This window comes from Heloderma suspectum, chromosome 2 (assembly GCF_057233095.1).
Source record: "Heloderma suspectum isolate Gila_16-S chromosome 2, 16-S_ref, whole genome shotgun sequence".
Taxonomy (NCBI): Eukaryota; Metazoa; Chordata; class Lepidosauria; order Squamata; family Helodermatidae; genus Heloderma; species Heloderma suspectum.
The window spans coordinates 73,320,092-73,339,806 of NC_139459.1; the positions used below are offsets into that span (position 1 = coordinate 73,320,092).

The window sequence follows — 19,715 nt, forward strand, 5'->3', positions numbered from 1 at the left end:
ACTATACCAAACAATACATTTGAACTTATAGAACTGCCAGGGATTAAACCAGGGACCTTTTGCATGCAAAGGATGTGCTCTACCACTCAGCTAGGGGCCCCTCCCCTAAAACCCTCCCTCCCTCTCCTGGCTGGCAATATAAATCAATGAAACATAAAGAAGCAGAAGCAAACATGAATCTCATAAAACATTTACGAACAAATACCGATATTTACAGAACTGTTACATAATCATCAATATGAGGAACACACTTTTGTTAATGGTAGCCTCATGTAATTTATGAGTCTAAAAAAGAAAAACTCTATTATTTACACATTGCAGCCAATATAATAGCTAAGTCAGAACACTTGTCGTGGTATAGGTATCAGATGATTTAAGAAGCCTGTTCAGGATATTTGGCATGTCCACAAAAATGTGTTTTCTTCCCCTTGGACCAAAGTGTTGTAAGTTGTACATTTACTAATTTTAACACTTTACCCAGAGATTAACTTTTATATAGCCTGTGCTGGTAGGGACAGATTAACATGTTAACCTTTCCAACAGGGAAATCAACACTTCCAGGTTGGAAAAACCACGTGCTCTACAATATCTGAAAGGCATTACAAGCGTCCTTCTGTGATGTGAAATGGATACATAAATTGGCATTCCGGTTCATATACAGGCAGCCCCTCTCCCTTCCAAAGAGACTTGAGCTGCCACTCAAATTATACAAAGCGTGCACTTTTACAAGCAAAATAATCTCTGGTTTGAAAAAAGAACCTTGTGAAGCAGCTTCAAGTTTCATTTTCTTGCTTGAAATGGAAGGGCTGGTCAGTTACCATTTCTGCTTCTGATAGGCAGCCCAGAGTTTTGCAGAACTTGTCAATCTGATACTAGCCAAAGGGCTTAGGGCCCCTGATGATCCCTGGCCAGCTGAATACCACCAGCCTTGCCCATCAAGGATAAAATTAGTGATACATTTCTTAATATCTGTAGAAATAAGCTTCCAGTCAATTATCAAGAATGGGATTTTTCAAATATTCTCTTATTTTAGAAGTATGTTCTGTAAAATTCACAGATCTGACTCATTGTCATTCACTGGTTTGCGTCACAATTTTCCTTCAGTGAAAGCATCTCCATGTAGGAAAAAAGCATGCACTGGAAAAAAGCATGGAAACAGGTGTTCATTTCAGCAGTAGTACATGGATTGGGCACCAAAATATGGTGGTTTATTCTCTTATTCACTGTCCACCTTTCCTCATATCCAAGCAACCATAAGTCAAGCAACCTGATGATACTACAAAGCAATTTGCAAAATTCTTCTCTGAAGTCTAACTGGTTTTCCCCACAGCAGTCTCCCAAATAAAAGACTGACAAATTTAGTATCCAATAATACACACAGATATTTGCCAAAACCAGAAAAGGACAGGTTGCTTACCTGTAACTGTAGTTCTTCAAGTGGTCATCGGTACAAAGCCTTCACTGGAACTTTCTAGAGCTAAGATTTTTAGGCAGGAAGCTTGCCACTCCTGTTCCCATGCGTGCCTGGTGGGTGGCCCTTCTGCCTTTACCTTCAGCTTCTCTGATGGTGTTGCACTGACAACCCCAGCTGAGAGTATAGTGTAATAAATACCAGCACACCTGTAGTGGGGTAGGAGGGTGGGTTGTATGACTGCACAGATGACCACTTGAAGAACTACATTACAGGTAAGTAACCTGCCCTTCTTCGTGGTCTCTGTGCATCACATATATGGTGATTAGCCAGCTGACTTAATAATGGAGGAGGGAGCAGGTGGTCAGGTTAGTACAGATAAAAGCACTGCCCTTCCAAAGGAGGCATCCTTCCTTGCTCATACATCAAGGCCGTAGTGCTGGAGAAATGTTGGCTGGGACCAGGTAGCAGCCCTGCATAACTTGTGAAGAGAAAAACACCTCTTGAAAAGAGTGGGCCTATACCAAAGGTGGAGTGGCCCTAAACTGAACATTGTAGCAGAAGCCTAGCCAGGGCATAATGACATTTAACCATGTTGGAAACGCAAACAGAGAGTCATTTCGTAGAGACCTAGGGGACCTTATTTTTACCCCTGTAGCTGACAAAGTGTTTCTGGGTTTTCCGAAAGGAAGCAGACCAATGTAGGTAAAAAGCTAGTGCTCTTCATCTAAGGTATGAAGGGAGGTTTCCAATGGTGTAGCCAGATCAGGGGAAAAACCAAAATGAACAATCTCCTGGTTCAGATGAAAGGACAAAAATACCCTTGGTAGAAAGGTAGGATCCAGTCTGAGCACTGCTTTGTCTCTATGAAGAACAGTATAAGAAGGGTTGGATCAGATAGGAGGCTGGCCCAGTTCTCCAGCTTGACATCCAGATGTTATGGCAATAAGAAAAATTGTTTTAAAGGTAAGCAAATGAAGGTCAGTCCTAGCAGGTAGTTCAAGGAGTTTGAACATTAGGGTGGTCAAAATGACAGGAGGTTTGTTTAGAGTTGCTGAGACAGAGTGTGGTGTCTATAAAGAAGCTGGCCCATACCATCACCTTCTGGATACAGGCAAGGTTCCAAGCCTGAGGAGGGCATGGTTCAAAGTACCACAGACATTCTCTGTAGTGGCTTAGGAACATAGGAAGTTGCCTAATACTGAGTCAGACCATTGATTCATCGACTGGCAGCAGCTCTCCAGGGTTTCAGGCAGGAATTTTTCCAGCCCTACCTGGAGATGCTGGGGATCGAACCAGGGACTTTCAGCATGCAAAGCATGTGCTCTACCACTGAGCTGTAGTGGAGATTCCCTCCTTGGTGATCTTCTGTCTCAAGAATGGGATGGAGAGTGAGAGTCAGCTCTTATAAGGTTCTAGCCAGGACAAGCCCCAGTCTTTTCTGCCCAGGTAGAAATGGTCGGAATGTCTCGAGTAGTAGGAGTCGAGTGAGTCCCTTCTGAACGACTGTACCAGAGAGAGAGTGCACAGACCTCTGTACAATGTAGTTGTCCAAGAGTGATGGGGAGGAGAAGAGTTTCTTATTTCCCTTTCTGAAGTACAGCCACCAATACCGGCCTTGTTCAGGGGTACTGGGGAAACCCATGGAGGATTCTGCATCGGCAGAGGAGGTGGCGGCAGAAAAGGTTCCTGCTGGGAGATGGCCACATCATCCTGCAAACCAGGAGAGGGCATGGATGTTGGTGACCATGTATCCCAGTTTATCAGTTTCGGCTTGTTCTTTTTTCAGGCTTGGTAGTTGAGGGGATACTTAGACTTGGTCCTTTTGGGATGGGGTGATCCGGTGTTGGCGGGTCCCTAGTGGCAGGTCCCTAGGGCTACCCCTATTGGTATTGTGGTAACAGTCGGAACCAATGGTTAGTGGAGCCGACAAGGATGGCCACTGTGGGGGATGGCTTTGTGCACGATCCCAGCTGCCTTACTGGTTCCACCAATTGTAGGGTGCACACACAGCACTGTGTGAAGGCAGGAAGAGCAGTTACACCATGCTTGTTTATTAAATCCTTGGCAATGTGTAAACAACTCTACCACATGCCCTTTCCCCAAACAGAACAGGCAGAGATTGTGGCTGTCTGTTGGTGGTAGTTTACTGTCAGAAAGGGACCTAAAAGGCCGTAGCCTGTTGAAGAGGCCCACAGAGGTGGTACCATGCAGAAAGGAAAGAAAACGCTAAACTGTTTGAAGGAGTAAAAAAGCAACACAAAATAAGAAGATAGGTAAGAAGAACAAAATGGAGAAGACTTATCTCAAACACAGAAAGAAATAGTGATTTAGCATACAAAAGCGCTCGATGATGCTGCAGCTGCGGCAAGTGCAGAGAAACTAAGGGCAAGGTGGGAGCACCGCCCTCTAGGCACGTGCAGGAGGTGGTGTGGTGGGCTTCCTGCCCAAAAATCTTACCTCTAGAAAGTTCTGATGAAGGTGCAGAACCCATACACATGATTAACAGAGACCACAAATAAGAACAAGGGCAATTCCAGTATTTATTACAAAATAGCACAGCCTCTCTAACGCAGGGCAGTATTTCACATTTTAACAAATACTGGAACTGCTTGTGCGATTTTGTAATTTTGCATATGCTCTCCTCTGCAGCTTCTCTTGGGATATGGGTATTTCCACAGACAGGCTTCATGCACCCAAACCCTTCAATGGGCTAAGAACCTGCTCCAGCTAAGAAGAGGTTGGGGAAAGTTGGGATTAACGAAAAGGCAGGAATCCCTGGATTCTGCAATTGGCTACATACATCATTATCGGAAGTTTTCTACAGCCTTTGTTACAATCTGTCTCAGGACTTGGCGCTGAACTGTAGCACAGCCCCTGGGGCCCCCACTGCTTAATGTACATGGTAATTAGGTCATGGAAAGAGCTAAGTGTGGAATAAATGCTGGCAAGAAGCTGTGAACACAATGCTTTGGGAGGAGCAATGGATTTGCTTTAATACACAATTTAGTTTGGCATCTGGGTGCAAAGTATTGCAATGCAATAGAATGGACCATTTTGCTGTCACTTTTTAATTGGTATTGTATGTTTGGTGGAATGTTCATGGTACAGAACAGTGCAGCATTTCATTTTGTTTTTGCCTCCTCTTCTGTTCAAGCATTTCTAGTATCCAAAAAGGCTCAAGTTAAGAATTCCAAAGCAAGTGACAAGGCCATCACTGAAGCATATGCAGAAATGTAATAAATAAACATTTAAACAGAAGTTTGCTTTGTAGATCCTTATATTTAAGTTTTCTAATTTTCACGAAGATAGCCAAACAGGAACTCAGGAAACATGTATATTTTTGAAGGAAGCACATGTAAAGGATTTTTGTTCTGAAATTCAAAAATTATAATGGCCTTTCTGATAGAGGAGATTCAACAGCCTAGGCCAGACTTTGCAAGCCTCACAAAATGCACTGGAACAACACATCAAAAACTACCCCCACCCAAGAAGCATAGTCTGCTGAGAAGGAAAAGGCCCAGCCTGACAGATCTGAAACTGAAAGCAATCTCTGACCAAAATAAAATCTAATAGCAAGCCAGTGTGGTCCAATAGTGTGGTCCAGTGCAGTACTAGACTTATTTTTTTTATTGGTTACATTTGTATTCCACCTTTCTCATAGGAGATCAGAGTAGTTTTAGCATCACAACATCCCTGTGAAGTAGGCTGAACTGAGTGTGTGTGAGTTGTCCAAGGTTACTCACAGAGGTCCATGGCTGAGTGGGGCTCTGAACCTGGATTTTCCAACGTCTAAGGACAGTCCTCTAGTCACTGCACCACATTGCTAATCTACAACTCATTGGTTCACTTTAAGTGAGTCAATGTTATTGTTTTCCTTACTGGCAAAATAAAGATAGTAGTCTAAAGTCCCCAAGACTGTTTGTACAAATGAGAGAGGTATTTGTATAAGTAATGTAAACCAAAAGCAGAAAAACTAATAATTTCAGAGTCAGGATTTCACAAGATTAGAAATCATTGATCTGTACTGCTTCCTACTCTGTTGAATGTCTGGTAAAGAAGACAAGTTTCCATTCCACTTTGCACTCCCTGCTGAGGCTGTCGCAAGATTGCATTGGCTGAACAGAACAGAAGCTTCAGCAACCCAGATACTCTTCTAGAGGGAGTTAAGCTTCTTTTGCAAGCCCCCAAACAATCCTCAAGTGGTTCCAATGGTTTTGATCTGTTCTAGATTTGAACTGGAGAGTTGAAGCCAGTTGTAAACCTTTGTATTCTCTGTTACTAAACTCAGTCGTCACTGATAGCATTAAATGCATTAAAAATAAGTTTAGACATGACACACACACATTGTGGATAGTGAGAGGATAGCACTCTCTCTTAGTCTTATCTGTTTCAAGGGCGTAACAAAGAATTTAAATCCCTCCCTTGTTCTCATCCATTTTTAATAAAATCCTAGAAATCTGAGACAACCCCCTGCCCCCACAAAACCTCTAGTAGGTCATCTTATCCTCTGCTCTGCCGGTGCATGACTGTTCCCTACAGGACATTTCTCTCATTTCCTCTTCCCTGTGGAGTAAGTGCTCCTGACCTATGGGTGAATTTATTAAGAACGAAGTTCAAAAGGAAAAATGGGGAAGTCATGTAATCTGCCTAGATCACTTTTTCTTATTGGGCAGGCAAAAAACATAGTCACCATCTATGGTTGACAAAGAAAACACATAAAAAAAGCCTGTGTATTCATTCAAGAGCTGAAGTCGCCTTCAAACAGTATTTTTTTTACACAAGTATTTTTCACATAGGAAAGCACACTTACTTGAATGTAATATATACACACACACAAGCATTTTTTCTACCACAAGAAATGGTCATGCCATCATATTACTACACAATACACATAGCTTACTTCAGCTTAGGCAGAAAAGTATCATTTGTTAATTCTTACACTTTATAAGAAGCGTGGGAGAAGGGGTGATTTATAATAAAAGACATATTAGAGGAAATAATCTAATTCTAGTGAATATCTGGCTAAAATATTTTCTTAGAGTGTGCGGTCAAGCAGAACACAAAACTAGGTTACCAACGATCTTCAGCCTACAATACGAGAAACTCAGTAGCACTGATTAACTTCATAAAGGAAAGTGAACTGGCAAATGAAATAGGATCTGTCTTTCTAACTAGCATTTTTCTTTTTCATGAAAGAGCATCAAACAAAAAGCTTCCATAGAACATGATTCCCAACCTTTTGGGGCTGGTGGGCACCTTTGAAATTTTGATAGAGTGTTGTGGGTGCTATCACAATACACCCATTTCCCAAGAGGAAAATTAGTGAGCTAAAAGAAAAGGTAACTTGCTCAAGAAACGCAAGTACAAAGCCTGGGGGAGGACTGAGCTCCAAAACACAAAAACGCTTATTTGAACCCAATGTTTTCTCCTCTAATACCCATTTCACAGAAGGCAAATGATGAGGCTCACAGACAAGTAACTTGGCCAAGAAACTAAACACAACAAAGGGGATGAATCTGCGGCCCAAATGCCAAATCACATATTTACTCCTCCAAGGCACAACAGAATACCCATTTCACAGAAAGCAAACTGGGGATGCTCAGGGAACCACGAACACACAAAGAGACTACCCCCACCCCCCGCAAATCACTCCACACCCTCCCCTTGCTTCTAGGTCACTTCAAAACCAAGTGTAGGGCTGCAGCTCCCACCACTTTGTTTTCTTGGAAATAAAAATGGCACTGTTTCACTTTGCAGCATGCCAGCTACCCAGCTAAAATGTTAATGAAAACAATCTAACTTTTTAAATGAGGAGGGGGTGGGGAACCTGGCAGGCACCAAGGGAGGTGTCTTCAGAATGTCCTGGCTCCCTTGTCTGTGGTTTAAGGTCTTCCCCATGACGATGGCAAACAAGACCATTTTTTGTTTACTACACTGATCAAACTAAATGTCTGCTAACAGCAACTGGGGGTTGTAGAACAAAGAAGTACTTAAGAGGAATGCCATTGTAATTACCTTTGATCTATTTAGGCTGCTACCCTATGGAGATTAACCTGAGAGTAAGCCCCACTGAAGATGGTAGGACTTACTTCTGAGTAAACAAGCACATGATTATGCTGTAAATGTTGCCTTAAGTATACTACAGACCAAGCCCCAATTCACAAACCCAGTTAAACTGAAGTACTGCTAGCTTAGTCCCACAGAAGGATCCAAAGCAGGTTAAATACCAGGACTATTGTGACAAAGTTGGTTAAATGTCCCCACACAGATACAAGCGAAAGACCACCTTGGAATCCAGTTTACTATTTTTGCTACTAAAAGCAACATATGCACTGGTCAAGGAATAACTGCACATGCAAATATATAGATGGTGTGAAAGTATGGAGAAATAATCTCTTCAAATGTCACCCTCAACAAGATTTTTAATTGTGCCTGATATTTACCTTCCAACATGAATTGGCTCAAAACAGATTCAGTTGTACACTAACTCCTGCAGAGTTGTCTGTGTGTTCTTCAGTGATGCTTTAGCAATCTGGGATGATTTCTCTTACATGCAGGAGATGCAGTAAACTGTGAACGCACTGCTTTTCCAGAGCACTATTTAAAGTCCATACTTAAATTTGCATAACCACATGATTAAGAACAAACTCAAAGCCCCACAATTTCAATTTGACGCAGTCATAATGGATAAATTCAAAACAGATGAAAAGTGTTCCCTCAAATTTGTCGAACTCCCACTTATTGCTGAAGGTTTACTGAATAGTTCTTTTGTATCTGCATCAAGTGGTGTAGAAAGGCATCTTACACTCTGATGACATTTCAAAAGTAATAACTTAAGAACGGTCTTGCCAGGGCAGATCAAAGTCCTGGCTTGTGCAGCACACAGTCTTCCAAAGTAGCAGGCCAAAGGCCCCTGTCTCTCAAGCCATGACAGACACAGACACATCTGTTTGTCCCAGCATCTGATAATCAGAGGTATAATGATTCTGAATGAGGTGGCTTAATTTTTAATTATCATACATAGCAGCCATTGATAAACCTAATTCCTCCATGAATTCATGTTATCCCTTTTTCGGAGCCTTTTAAACTAGTGGTTGTCATGGCATCTTCTGGCAAAGAAACTCTTAAATTAATTACAAATTATATACATATAATGAAATACTCCATTTTATTTGTCCTAAACCTAGTGTTGTAAGAGAGCAAAAAATTCTGCATTATCTAGACACAGTTCATAATTGTATACAACTTTATTATACTCCTTCTGTCACTATATCAGAGCACAAACGTTTTATGCTCCAACTCCCCAGTGATTTGGGGTTTTTTTGTGCTGTACTTCCTCCAGGTCTACACTATTATTCTTAAAACCAGGTGACCAGAACTGCATACAGTAATCAAAATGTGCATGTGCAATAGATTTTATGGAATTATTAGAACCGCTGCTTAATTTTCAAACACACTGAATTTTCAATCCAATGTCAAAAGATTTCTGAAAAGTCAAGCATAATATGCTTGTTGGTCCCTGTGAAGAATTCTAGAAGGATGGTGAAAAAATATTTCTCTCTGCAAAAGCCATGCCATTACTCTTTCAGGAGATTTGTTCTATATTCAGATGCAATATACACAGCTCATTCACTGACACTTTGAGCCTGCCTTCAACAGTTGAACTGTCAGATGAACATACTAACAAGTCAAAAGTTGATTCAAGCCCACCAGTCTTACCTGCTCACTCCCTCATCCTGCTGGGTGTGTGAGGCAGGAGGAAGTTAAAACACTTTCATCCATTCTGTTAACTTTCACCAGCTGGAGGTGGCATCATTAGTGAATGCAAAACAGCAAGATGGATGGGCTTGTAACAAAGTTCCAGAAGACAGAGTTGGATGATCTCACAGGATGGCTGAAGAATGTGCTTTGAACCCTCTTTTTGTTATATTATGCCTGTCTTCACTGTGTTTTAACATGTCCAACCTCGATAATACTTTCCATCAATTTATCTGAGAAGGACATTAGGCTGCCAGGACTGTAATTTCCTGGATCCATTTTTTAAAAACTGATGTAAGGTTGGATAGTGTTCCAGGGCAGTCTGATTTTAGTGATAAATTATGTATTTTAGGTAATAGCTCAGCAATTTCATATTTATGTTCTTTAAAACTTCTTGTGTGAATGCTATCAAGTCCTGTTACTTTTAAATGAGTTACTTTTAAATTTGTTAATCTGCTCTATACCTTCATCTTGTGTCTGATATAGTTATCAGATGCACTGCCAGCAAACAGTAGCAATGCCTCTATGACCTGGTTCACACGACACAGCAACCCACTATGGGTTAATTTACCTGCGGTGGCTATTGCATAGTGCCAGGTGCCCAGGGGTGCCATTTTTGCATAGTACCCAAGGGCACCCAGCTTCCTGCGGGTTGTCATGTCATGTGAATCCAGGTGGCAGGGGTTGTTTGAGGGTTTAAGGGACAACCCTCAAAATAACCCTTGGCTTGATTTAGGGTTATTTGAGGGTTGTCTAACCCTCAAACTACCCCTGCCTCCTGGATTCACATGACATGACAACCCAGGGCATGTGGGGCACACACAGGTCCACAGATGCCCAGCACAACTCAACAACCCCTGCGGGTAAATTAACCCATGATGGGCTGTCATGCCATGTGAACCAGCCCACTGTCTGGTTTCCTGCTCCCAATGTATTTTTTACAATTTTAAAAATTAATTTTTATATCTTCAGCAGCTTGTTTTTACACTTGTAGCTTTAAAACATTCTAAAACATTGTGTTATCCACTATTAAAGAAATTGCTCTTTCACTATTGAATAGCATATAAGTAGATGCTGTTCCTTTCAGTTTTTTTAAAAAATGAGTGAATGAAATAATCAGTGAAAGCGGTACATGAATTTGGGGCAATCCTCCAAGCTTTGTGTGTGGAGATGATACAATGAGGAACTTTGTCCAGTGACTTCTTTGATTGATATACTCCTTTTCCGTACTTGTTTCTTATACTACCATTAATATCAAACTAGGAAGCCTATCCTTCTGGGGATTTAATCTCACTGAGATGACACATGTAATGAGATTCGAATGCTATTCCCAAACTTGCCACCTGTCTCCCTGGTGGCCTTTCAGTAACTCAGCTACTCTGTGTCTTAGGGTTTTCATATGTGCTATAGGAATTAGTAACAATAATTAAGCTCCCAATCTATAAATATTCGAGAAAACCTGAGGGCCCATGTTGGTGAGTATTAAAAGAAAAGGAATAGATAGGAAACTCCAAAAGTGCAAAACTGTGTGCACTTAGCATTTGATTTAAAGCCCAGAATTAAATTACAGATTTATTAGCACCTCTCCCTTCATGACGGAGGAAATCCTGCTTACCGCCTGAGTGCATTTGCCAGTTCTGTAGTCAGTTCGCTTTCACTGTAGGGCTTCAGCTCAGCTAGTGTTAATGATGCAGGGGTGCCATCTGTGCACTCCTGCAAAATAAAGCAAGACAAGTGGGGATTGCGAAAAATTCAGACATGTTTTAAATACATTATTATTTGCAATGCCTTCTTGCTGATCATTCCCCCATTTACTACCATGCATTCACACTGCTCACACATCCCATTCACATAGCACTCTCCCATTCTCTATTCATTTACTACCCCTTTTGACTGTTACATCACCACACACCTGTTCACACTCCCTACAATACACATGCTTCTCTTTCTCTCCCTCCTTCTCCCTCTATCTATTGCAATCCCCTCCTCTGCACCACATTTTCTTCCTTGTTGCCACCACTAGCTTTGGGTTGGGATGGAGGAAGTGCCTTCCAACGGGCCCCCTGGGTAGGATGGTTGCTTTGGTGAGAGGATGCATCTTTGCAGAAGCGTCCACTCTAGCAATACAGAAAGGACCCTTAGGCTGCGGTGCTCGCTTAGTTATTTGGGGTGCTGGTGGGAGTAGGGGTGAATTCCCTCCCTATTTTTTGGCACACCTTAGTGATCTCTGCCCTTGGTGAAACCTTTGGCTTGCCTGATAGATGCCCCCCCCCCCAACTGTTCAAGATTATTCATATATAAACTTTCTTATTTCAAGAAGCCACTGTGCATTCAAAATGGCTTTAAAAACTATATAATATTAGGATGTTAATTTTTCAGCTGTTTGGGGGACTTGTTTCTCCCTCTCCCCTTCCCTTTACTACATATGGTACTTCCTACCACACATAGAGGCAAATATACAAAATCTGATAGCACACCAGCTTCCAGAATCCTACTTTCTCATTACAGCCCCAGCAAACAGTAGTCTGTGTTTAGACTGCCTTTCTTATGCTGCCACCCTCTTCTCAACAGGCTTTTAGGTCTTTTTCATTTGCAGCTTGGAAGGCTGCTATGGTCATATTTACGTGGTTTTCAGCTTTGGATGCTAACAACAATATTCACATTTTACTGACAATTCCCTATAGCTTAAGGCAGGCCCAAACTGCCTTCACACTCTGGGACTTGTCAGTGAAATGAAGTAACTCCCACTGCCTGGCTCATGGGGAGATCTATCTTTGTAATGCCCCCATGAGTTCCTGGCTGGCTTCAGCAGCAGATCCCTGTGCCACGGGAGTATCAGCTTGTTTGCAAGGATTCTGGAATGTCTCACAAAATCCCCCATAAGAGGCCATTGTGTTCCAAGGTCAATTATTCCTCAAATGTTCTTGACATATTTCCCTTAATAGAGGCCACTAGAGGGCACAGGTGAGCAGAGAAATTTAATTCAACTGTTACCCTCCCTTGTCTGTAAATACAATGAAATAAATCCCAAGGAAGGTCAGTTCATTTACAGGCTGATGAAATCTCCCTCCCTCCTTTCCTGTCAACATTTCATTCCTTCAATAAATTCAGGATAAAGTTAGCAGGCAGCAGTAGTTGGCACTAAATAAACGGATGTGTCGGTCAAACAAAATGTAAGAAGTGCTCTGCTGGATCAGACCAGGTGTCCATTTAGGCTAGTGTCCTGTTTCCAGCAGTAGCCAGTCAGATACCTCTGGGAAGCCCATGAGAAGGGCATGAAGGCAACAGCCCCCCTCACTCCACCCCACCTGAGATGGTCCCCGCCCAGCATTTGGTATTCAGAACAACATCACTTCTGAACAAGAAGGTCTTAATTAGCTATCATCTGAAGACCTATGACTGCACCTCACCTTACTTGACTTGTCTTTGCTGCTGCTGCTAGCTGAGCTGAGGGATCTCATTCTCTGCTCCTTTTGCTCTTCCACTTCTGACTTCAGGTGCTCAATGTGGACCAGATACGCTTGTTCTTGAGCTTCTCGGCTGCTAAGCTTCAGCTCTAGGGCTTTCTTCTCTTTTTCTAGTAAATACAACTGTGCCTTCAGCTCCGCCATTTCCTCCTGGTGAGGGGAAGAGGCACAAGAGATCATGCTAGTCTGTTACTTCACAGAATTCTGCATAATGTGGATTCACACAGTGGCCAATAATGCTGGCTCCCTAGTATTTAGCTACCAGAAAAAAAGCACATTGGAATTTTATACTTTGGGCCCTCTTGCTTTTAAGGGACTATTCCATGTCTTTTGGGGCAGGTTTTTAAAAAAGGGGCTTGTAAGTTAAAAATGAAATGCTTTTAAGATAGTAGAAGCACATTTTAAAACTAGAAGCCCAAAATGCTTTAGCTTGTAAGTCACTAAACGGAATACCTTCATTGCCATGAGTTCCTGCATGAGAACAGCATTTTCTAAATCTAGCCTTTGGCTGTCTCCACGAGGCTTGACATCATAACTGAGGGGATCAATATGGATGCTCTCCAGCTCCAACATGGTCAGCTTAACGGCTGCCCTGTCGTTCTTCAGCTGCTGAATGTAGTCCTTCAGTCTTTGTTCGTCCTCCTTTGTGAACTCAGTGTCACAACTACTTGCTGTTGAGCTAGTAGTACTTAAGAGAAGAGGAGAAAGAATATTTAGGGAATGATGTATCCAAATAGAGTTACTTGTCTCCTTGTGCATGAAAAGTAAAAGAAAGAGAGAAAAACACAACTTCTCAAGCACAAAAGATGCTTACAGATGAGGCTTTTATCACACAGTCATCCTACTTCATCTATGGAATTCTAAAGGGGTCCAGATGGCATTGTCTCCCCACCCACCTTTTCCCACCACTAGCTCTGTTTGTTTTCTTCCTTACATAGAAAATCAGTTAAGGAAAAAAGATGGAATAGCTGCACAATGCCTTCCAACTGGTAGTGCTAGGAGCCCTGTGTCTGGAAGCTAGACAAAGGGCACATCTAGAAAAGTCCCCTTTGTTATCAGTAAAAATGTTTTAAGACATGATGTCCTAAAGAAGTGATGGGAAATGTATCTTTTTTGGAGATATCGAGACTTTGGAGAGCCACTGCCAGGCAGATTAGATAATACTGGGCTGTAAGGTAGCTCCCTATATCACCCATGGCAGAGGGAGGAAGCAACAGTTTACTACCTCACACCACTCTTACGTTCTCAACCAGGTGTCCCTAAGTGTTTTGGGCTGGTAGGCATATGTGGAATTTTTAGAGTGTGTCATGGCCTATTCATAAAAAGACAAAAGTACCTCTGCACATATAGTGAATTACCCTTCCATCACTACTGAGCCACGCAGTCTTCCTGCAGAATGTGGATTAGGCGGCAGGGCTTACAGACAAGCGGATATGGCTTGATCACAGGCTTCAAGTCGTGGCCCTTGTTTAGAAATCAACCCTTCTACTGTGTCCACCAAACCTTAGCAGCTTCTAATCAGAACTTAACTAGCTAATGGAAAATTCATCTCCTGTTTTTATGCAACATTCCTTTCCATAGCCTACAAATTAGGGGGGCAGGGAGGGAGGAAGAGAGATACCAAATTAATTTTATCCTGCTTCATACACAAGGAGGGTTTTTTATTTTTACTAAATAAATTAATAAATAAAAATATCGTTCCTAAATAAGTCTAGAAACTGACTTCATTTCTGTCTGTCTGCTATACCAGTCTTCCAAAGAAGAAAGATTTGTAGAGGTTAATTGCAATGCTGCTACCCATTCCATAACATTCCACTCTTGAGCATAATTACAACACCACTAAAAAGGGATAGAAACAACTCTGCATTTTCTACAACCTCGCACAGAGACAAAGCTGCCTGCTGTCTCCTGAGGACCTGTAATCAGCTGCTGGGTGAGGGTTAAGTCATCCATTAGCTGTGCCTGTCTGGAATGCTGGATGATCTCAGTTATCAGCAGGGGAATAAATCACTTTCTGCACTGGGTAGCAATATTTTCCTATCTTTTTTTTTTTACAAAGGGAGTGGGAAAAGAAAGCACACAACCAGTGCAGAGTTTCTATAGCCATGTTTAACATGGCTTGTTCTTTAGACAAAGGATGTAACCAGGCCCTATGAAAAGCCCTGGGTTCTCCCTTTCCTTTCTTGTCCAACCGTTAAGCTCAAGACTATCTTAGATTTTAAAGAAGTGCATCAGATAAGCTGCCTGTTGATCTTGTAGAGGCTTCCAAGCATGCTGCAGCCCAAGAGAAACATACAGAACTGGCTGGGATACAAAGGTTTCCCTCAGCTACTCCTTTCCATGAAATATCACATTACATGGTTTTAAATTGCAGCTTTTTACTAATTTCAACTGGTCCCTTCTCTCTCTGAGGAATACCAGGCGCCATGTAAAGAAGCAGCAAACAAATCATTTTACTGCTTTTATTGTTAAATTCCCTTTGCAGTAAAATCAGTGCAGAGTTAAACTACCTCCCTTTTAAAAATGTACAGAATTCAATAAAGCCTCCATTATTCCTTTCCCTTCAAAGGGATGTCAAAGTTCTCTATGAACAAAACTTAATTGTGTTTTACTTTGGATGTGTGTGTGTGAAAATATCGGAACACAAACCCCTACATATGAATACCCAAGCTTTCAAAACCTTTCTATAGGCTCATGAAATCATTTAGGCTTAATGGTGCTCCTTTAGATTTCATTCTGGTGGTCAGCATAAAAATGTTCTAAATACAAAGTACTAGGTTTTTCCAGTGGCTACTGCATGACCAGAAGTTAGTTACCAATCCTCCCCATAGGCATCATAGACTCCTAGAGCCAGTTCGCATCTCATGATGGCAATTTGTTTCGTGACATCCACGCCCAGAAAGTCTGGGCTTGTTTACAGGTTAAACAACCTGCAGTTAACCAAACAATTGCCCATGGCTTGTTGCTGGAACATCAGAAATCGGAAATGGCTTGTGTGTGGCTTGCAAACTCTCCTCGTCCCTGGAAATTCCTGGGTTAAACAACCCAGGAATTACTGCCATGAAGCACAACCTGGGTCTTACAGAAGGCAGTAGTCAATCAAGATTGAACTTTGGGTTAGAGAGGACAGAAGATGCTTCAAGATGAGGCTTTTACTGTGTTATTTCCCTGCCTCATTCATGTCCAGATGACGCTAATTTGAGGGTGTAACCTGATGTGTGAATTCAGACACTGACTGGCTTCAGACAACACAATAACCCACACTCAAGGGCTGAATATGGGTTGAGTGTCGGTTGTTGTTGAAACGGGGGTTGTTGTTGAAACATGGGTTATCATGTTGTCTGAACCCAGCTGCACTAACAAACCATAGTTTGGTAACCATGAACAGCCAATGAAGAGAACCTATGGTTTGTTGTTGGGTCGTGAACTGTGGGTTGTTAGCGCAGCTGGGTTCAGACAACATGATAACCCATGTTTCAACAACAACCTACAGTTCAATGACAACCCACACTCAACCCTACTTAACCCTTAAGCGTGGGTTATCTTGCTGTCTGAACCCACCCTATGATTAGTTCTTAGGTTAACTGTGGATTGTTTAACCCACAATTAACCCACAGTGTCTGGGTTTGCACATCAACGAATAATCTCTGATTGGCCCATATTCAGAATGGCGGCACCATGCAACCCAGGGAAATTGTGAATTAATTAACCCAAGATTTGCCACTGTTACATGCAAACTGGGTTAGTGTGTGGGAAACGACCGGAGACAATAGACAAGGATATGCTGCTAAAATACACAGGACCACCTGCCAATGTAAACAAGGAGTGACAATTCTGGAGAGAAGACTGAACTAACACCTGAACCTAATTCAACTATCCTACATTGTACATACAAACCCATGACAACTGCAAACTTAGCCCTCATTCTCTTTTGGCCCAATCTTATAGTTTTATGTTCTTACCTCTGTACCAAGCAGGATGAAGTTTAAGCATCCCGCTGCTGGCTTTTAGCCACACCAGGTGCCACCGGGGGGAGGGGGGAGGCAGCCAAATTCAGTCCCTACCTGCCGGTGCCTCATCTCCAGTCTCTCCACAGGAAATAGCTATGCCACACAAAAACGGCTGTGATACCTTCCTGTCCCTTGTATTAGAGGCTACTAGCTTCAGCTGAAAGCTATGCAAGGCACTGTAATGCAAGTCAAATGCACTAGATACTAGAAACATGTGAATTAGACAGCTATCGTTTCCCTCATACGGGAACAGCTCTACAATGAAGGGTTTATCAGAACAGACCACAGACCAGAGCTTTTAATCTGATGTCTTGTTGTTGTTGTTTTACATTAATAAGATGGCTACAAACACATTTCCCAGTAACCTCCATCGGCTTAGCTTGTGTTAGAAAGTGTGGACCATCAGGTTCTATTTTTGCTCCTTTGGACCTCTCTGGCCTTTTCTATCCAGGCCAAGGGGTCCCTTAAGCAAAGAGAAACCTTCCTGTTGCTGCCCTCAGACCTCCCAGGCTGCTCTTCTGAGTTTGGTCCTTCTTGTGGCCAACCAATGCCTGGCCGGTTAGGCCGCTGTTGGCTGTGGCAGCCTGCTCCCCGCCCTGGGCAGCAAAGACAGTGCAGTGCCCCGTAGCTGAAGACAAGTCTGTGACGCATCACTGTGCTATTATATCAGAAAATGTATCTCCTACAACCAAATGCGGGTTCTTACACGGATGTACAAGAATTTTGTTTCTGTTCACAAATCACATGAATGTGTCTCACTCACAATCTTGAAGAGGAGCACTTTTTTTCGAGCAATGTTGGGAAATTCCCAAATTTGCAATCATATTCAAAAAATAAATTTTTTTAAACATAGTTTGAAATGCACATTTTCCAAAAAACGAAAAAACCATTTGCATACTTTAGGGAATCAGTGGAAAATGCACACTTTTGAAATACATGCACAGAAATGCACACTTTTCTCATTTGAACAAGTCAAAAAACAGGTTGAACACTAAAATGGGAATGAGCTTTGAGGTGATTTTTGAAGAATTTAGGTGAGCTCAAAAATCGCTGGTTCTCCCATCCCTATTGAACACAGCTGTGCTTCCCACAGTGGGATGCCCTTGTGCTGACCTCGACTTTGCTACATCTGACATGCCCTTTCAAATACTTGAACTCCCCCTCTAAAATTATACTGAATGGCATAGTATAAAGGATTTATTGGCTAATCATGTACATGTTTTCCTTCTATTAAGAATTCATAAATATAGCAGACTTTAATACTTCATAAATCTTGTCTAGGTGGCACAATTTCTGCATCTTTTGTGCTCATGGTCTGTCAGCTAATGCAAGGTTTTATTTCCATCTAACTCATTAGCTGAGGAAAAATTTCTGTCCTACTTTGAATCCCACTGATTGCTTAAGGGTGCAATCCAATCGGGATGGCTGTAAGCCTCTCAACTCAGAGGCTTATGGCCATCCAAAGCAGGGTGGGAGGAGCATTGGAGGCGATCTTTGCCTCCGCACTCCTCCTGCTTTGTATTTTGGCTAGACAGGCTTCTTCACCCATCTAACTGGGGTGTGTTGGAGGGAAGGGAAGGATGCCAGGGTGGCCTGAGGATACCTCATAAGCCAGCATCTCCAGTCCTCTCCCCTCCTTGCCCACCGGCATACCCCCTTTCCCTCCTCTCCAAGGTTGCTTTTGTGAGCTGGCTGCAGAGCGCTGTCTCCAACCTCGGATCCAGGAATCTGAAATATCCTATGCCCCCCACCCGACTCTGTCGAGGGGCCATAGGATTGCTCCCTACTTGACTGATTCCAACAATTAAGGTAACTCAATACAGCTAATATTCTGATATTTGTTAAAGTTAACCTCCTTTAGACCAGCCTTCCCTACCTAGTGCTGTCCAGATGTGTTGAACTACAAATCCCACTTTAGCCCACTTCAATATTCCAGAAGATAGTGTCATGCCTTTGTTAAACAAGAATAACAGGCTTCTCTAAATCTATACAGCAGCCCTATGTAAGGGGACAAAAAGGGCTGAATTTATCCTTATTTGAAAAGCCTATGTCAAGAGCAATCTTTTCTGCTACACTGGGTTCAACTGCAGCAAAACATGATAGACAAAAATAGCAATATTCAGCTCATATAATCTCCTTCCACCCTGAACCCCATGCAGAAGTATGATTCATGAAATGGATACATCAACAACTGCTCAGTGTAATCAAGGATAATCCTTTGTTTTAACTATCTGTCTAAAGTTTACCAAATAGGCCAGACTGGTAAATGTTGCTAATGAGTAAGTTCAGATGTGGCTTGATCGTGTCCTTAATGAACAGGGCCCAGGAAAAGCAGGCACCGTTCCCTTACACCTGTTGTGGTTGGTGGGAGCATCCCCTGTGGGTACGCGTGGCTAGAAAGGAATCATTGCAGCTCTTACACGAGGTCACGGATGGATGAGGCTGCACTGCAGGGCATGTAAGTGGTGAGTAGACTGGTACACAGCGGCTACACAGAATCTAACAACCAGTGCACAGTTGCAGAAGGACTCAGGTCAGCCTTCCTCAACCCAGTGCCCTCCAGATGTGTTGAGCTAAAACTCCCTTAATTCCCAGGCAGCATGTCCAGTGGCCATTCTGGGTGGGGATGATGGGAGTTGTAATATAACAGACCCAGAGGGCACCATGTTGGGGAAGGCTGCCTGAGGAGCTCCACCTTGCGGATGTACCTAGTTCTCTCAAGCTTCTTCCTAGTCACCCAAGATGCCATCTAGTGAGTCTACAATCCTCAGTAAATGCTGGCACAGCCCCACACAGTAAGGGCTTCCCTCTCCGTTCCAGCAGGAATTACTTCCAGACTTGGGCAACCCACAGCATGGGCTAATGAACACCTTGCTGGGAGGGGTGGAAGGTCTCCCAAGGCTATGCCAAGACTAGCTGAACAGACAGCTTCTCTTATGGTCACGGTGCCACAAGGAGCAGGCTTCAAGCACACACAGCTCCTGGGGGCTGGATGTGAGTTTCAGCAGAACTGCATACCAGTTCACACTCTACTTGCATGCCATAAGATGTTATTAAAATATAGGT

At 42.6% G+C, this 19,715-nt stretch overlaps 1 protein-coding gene across 5 annotated transcripts in view; it reads right to left on the reverse strand.

Annotated features, from left to right (window-relative positions):
- Nucleotides 1–19,715, reverse strand: part of MCC (MCC regulator of Wnt signaling pathway) — a 320,734-nt gene that overhangs the window by 11,310 nt on the left and 289,709 nt on the right. For all 5 annotated transcript variants that reach the window (XM_084833886.1, XM_084833884.1, XM_084833883.1 and 2 more), the window contains 3 exons: nucleotides 13,093–13,327; nucleotides 12,583–12,789; nucleotides 10,788–10,885 (listed from right to left, as the gene is read on the reverse strand). In XM_084833886.1, coding sequence (XP_084690012.1) covers nucleotides 10,788–10,885; nucleotides 12,583–12,789; nucleotides 13,093–13,327 — 540 coding nt within the window. The remainder of the gene's footprint in view (nucleotides 1–10,787; nucleotides 10,886–12,582; nucleotides 12,790–13,092; nucleotides 13,328–19,715) is intronic.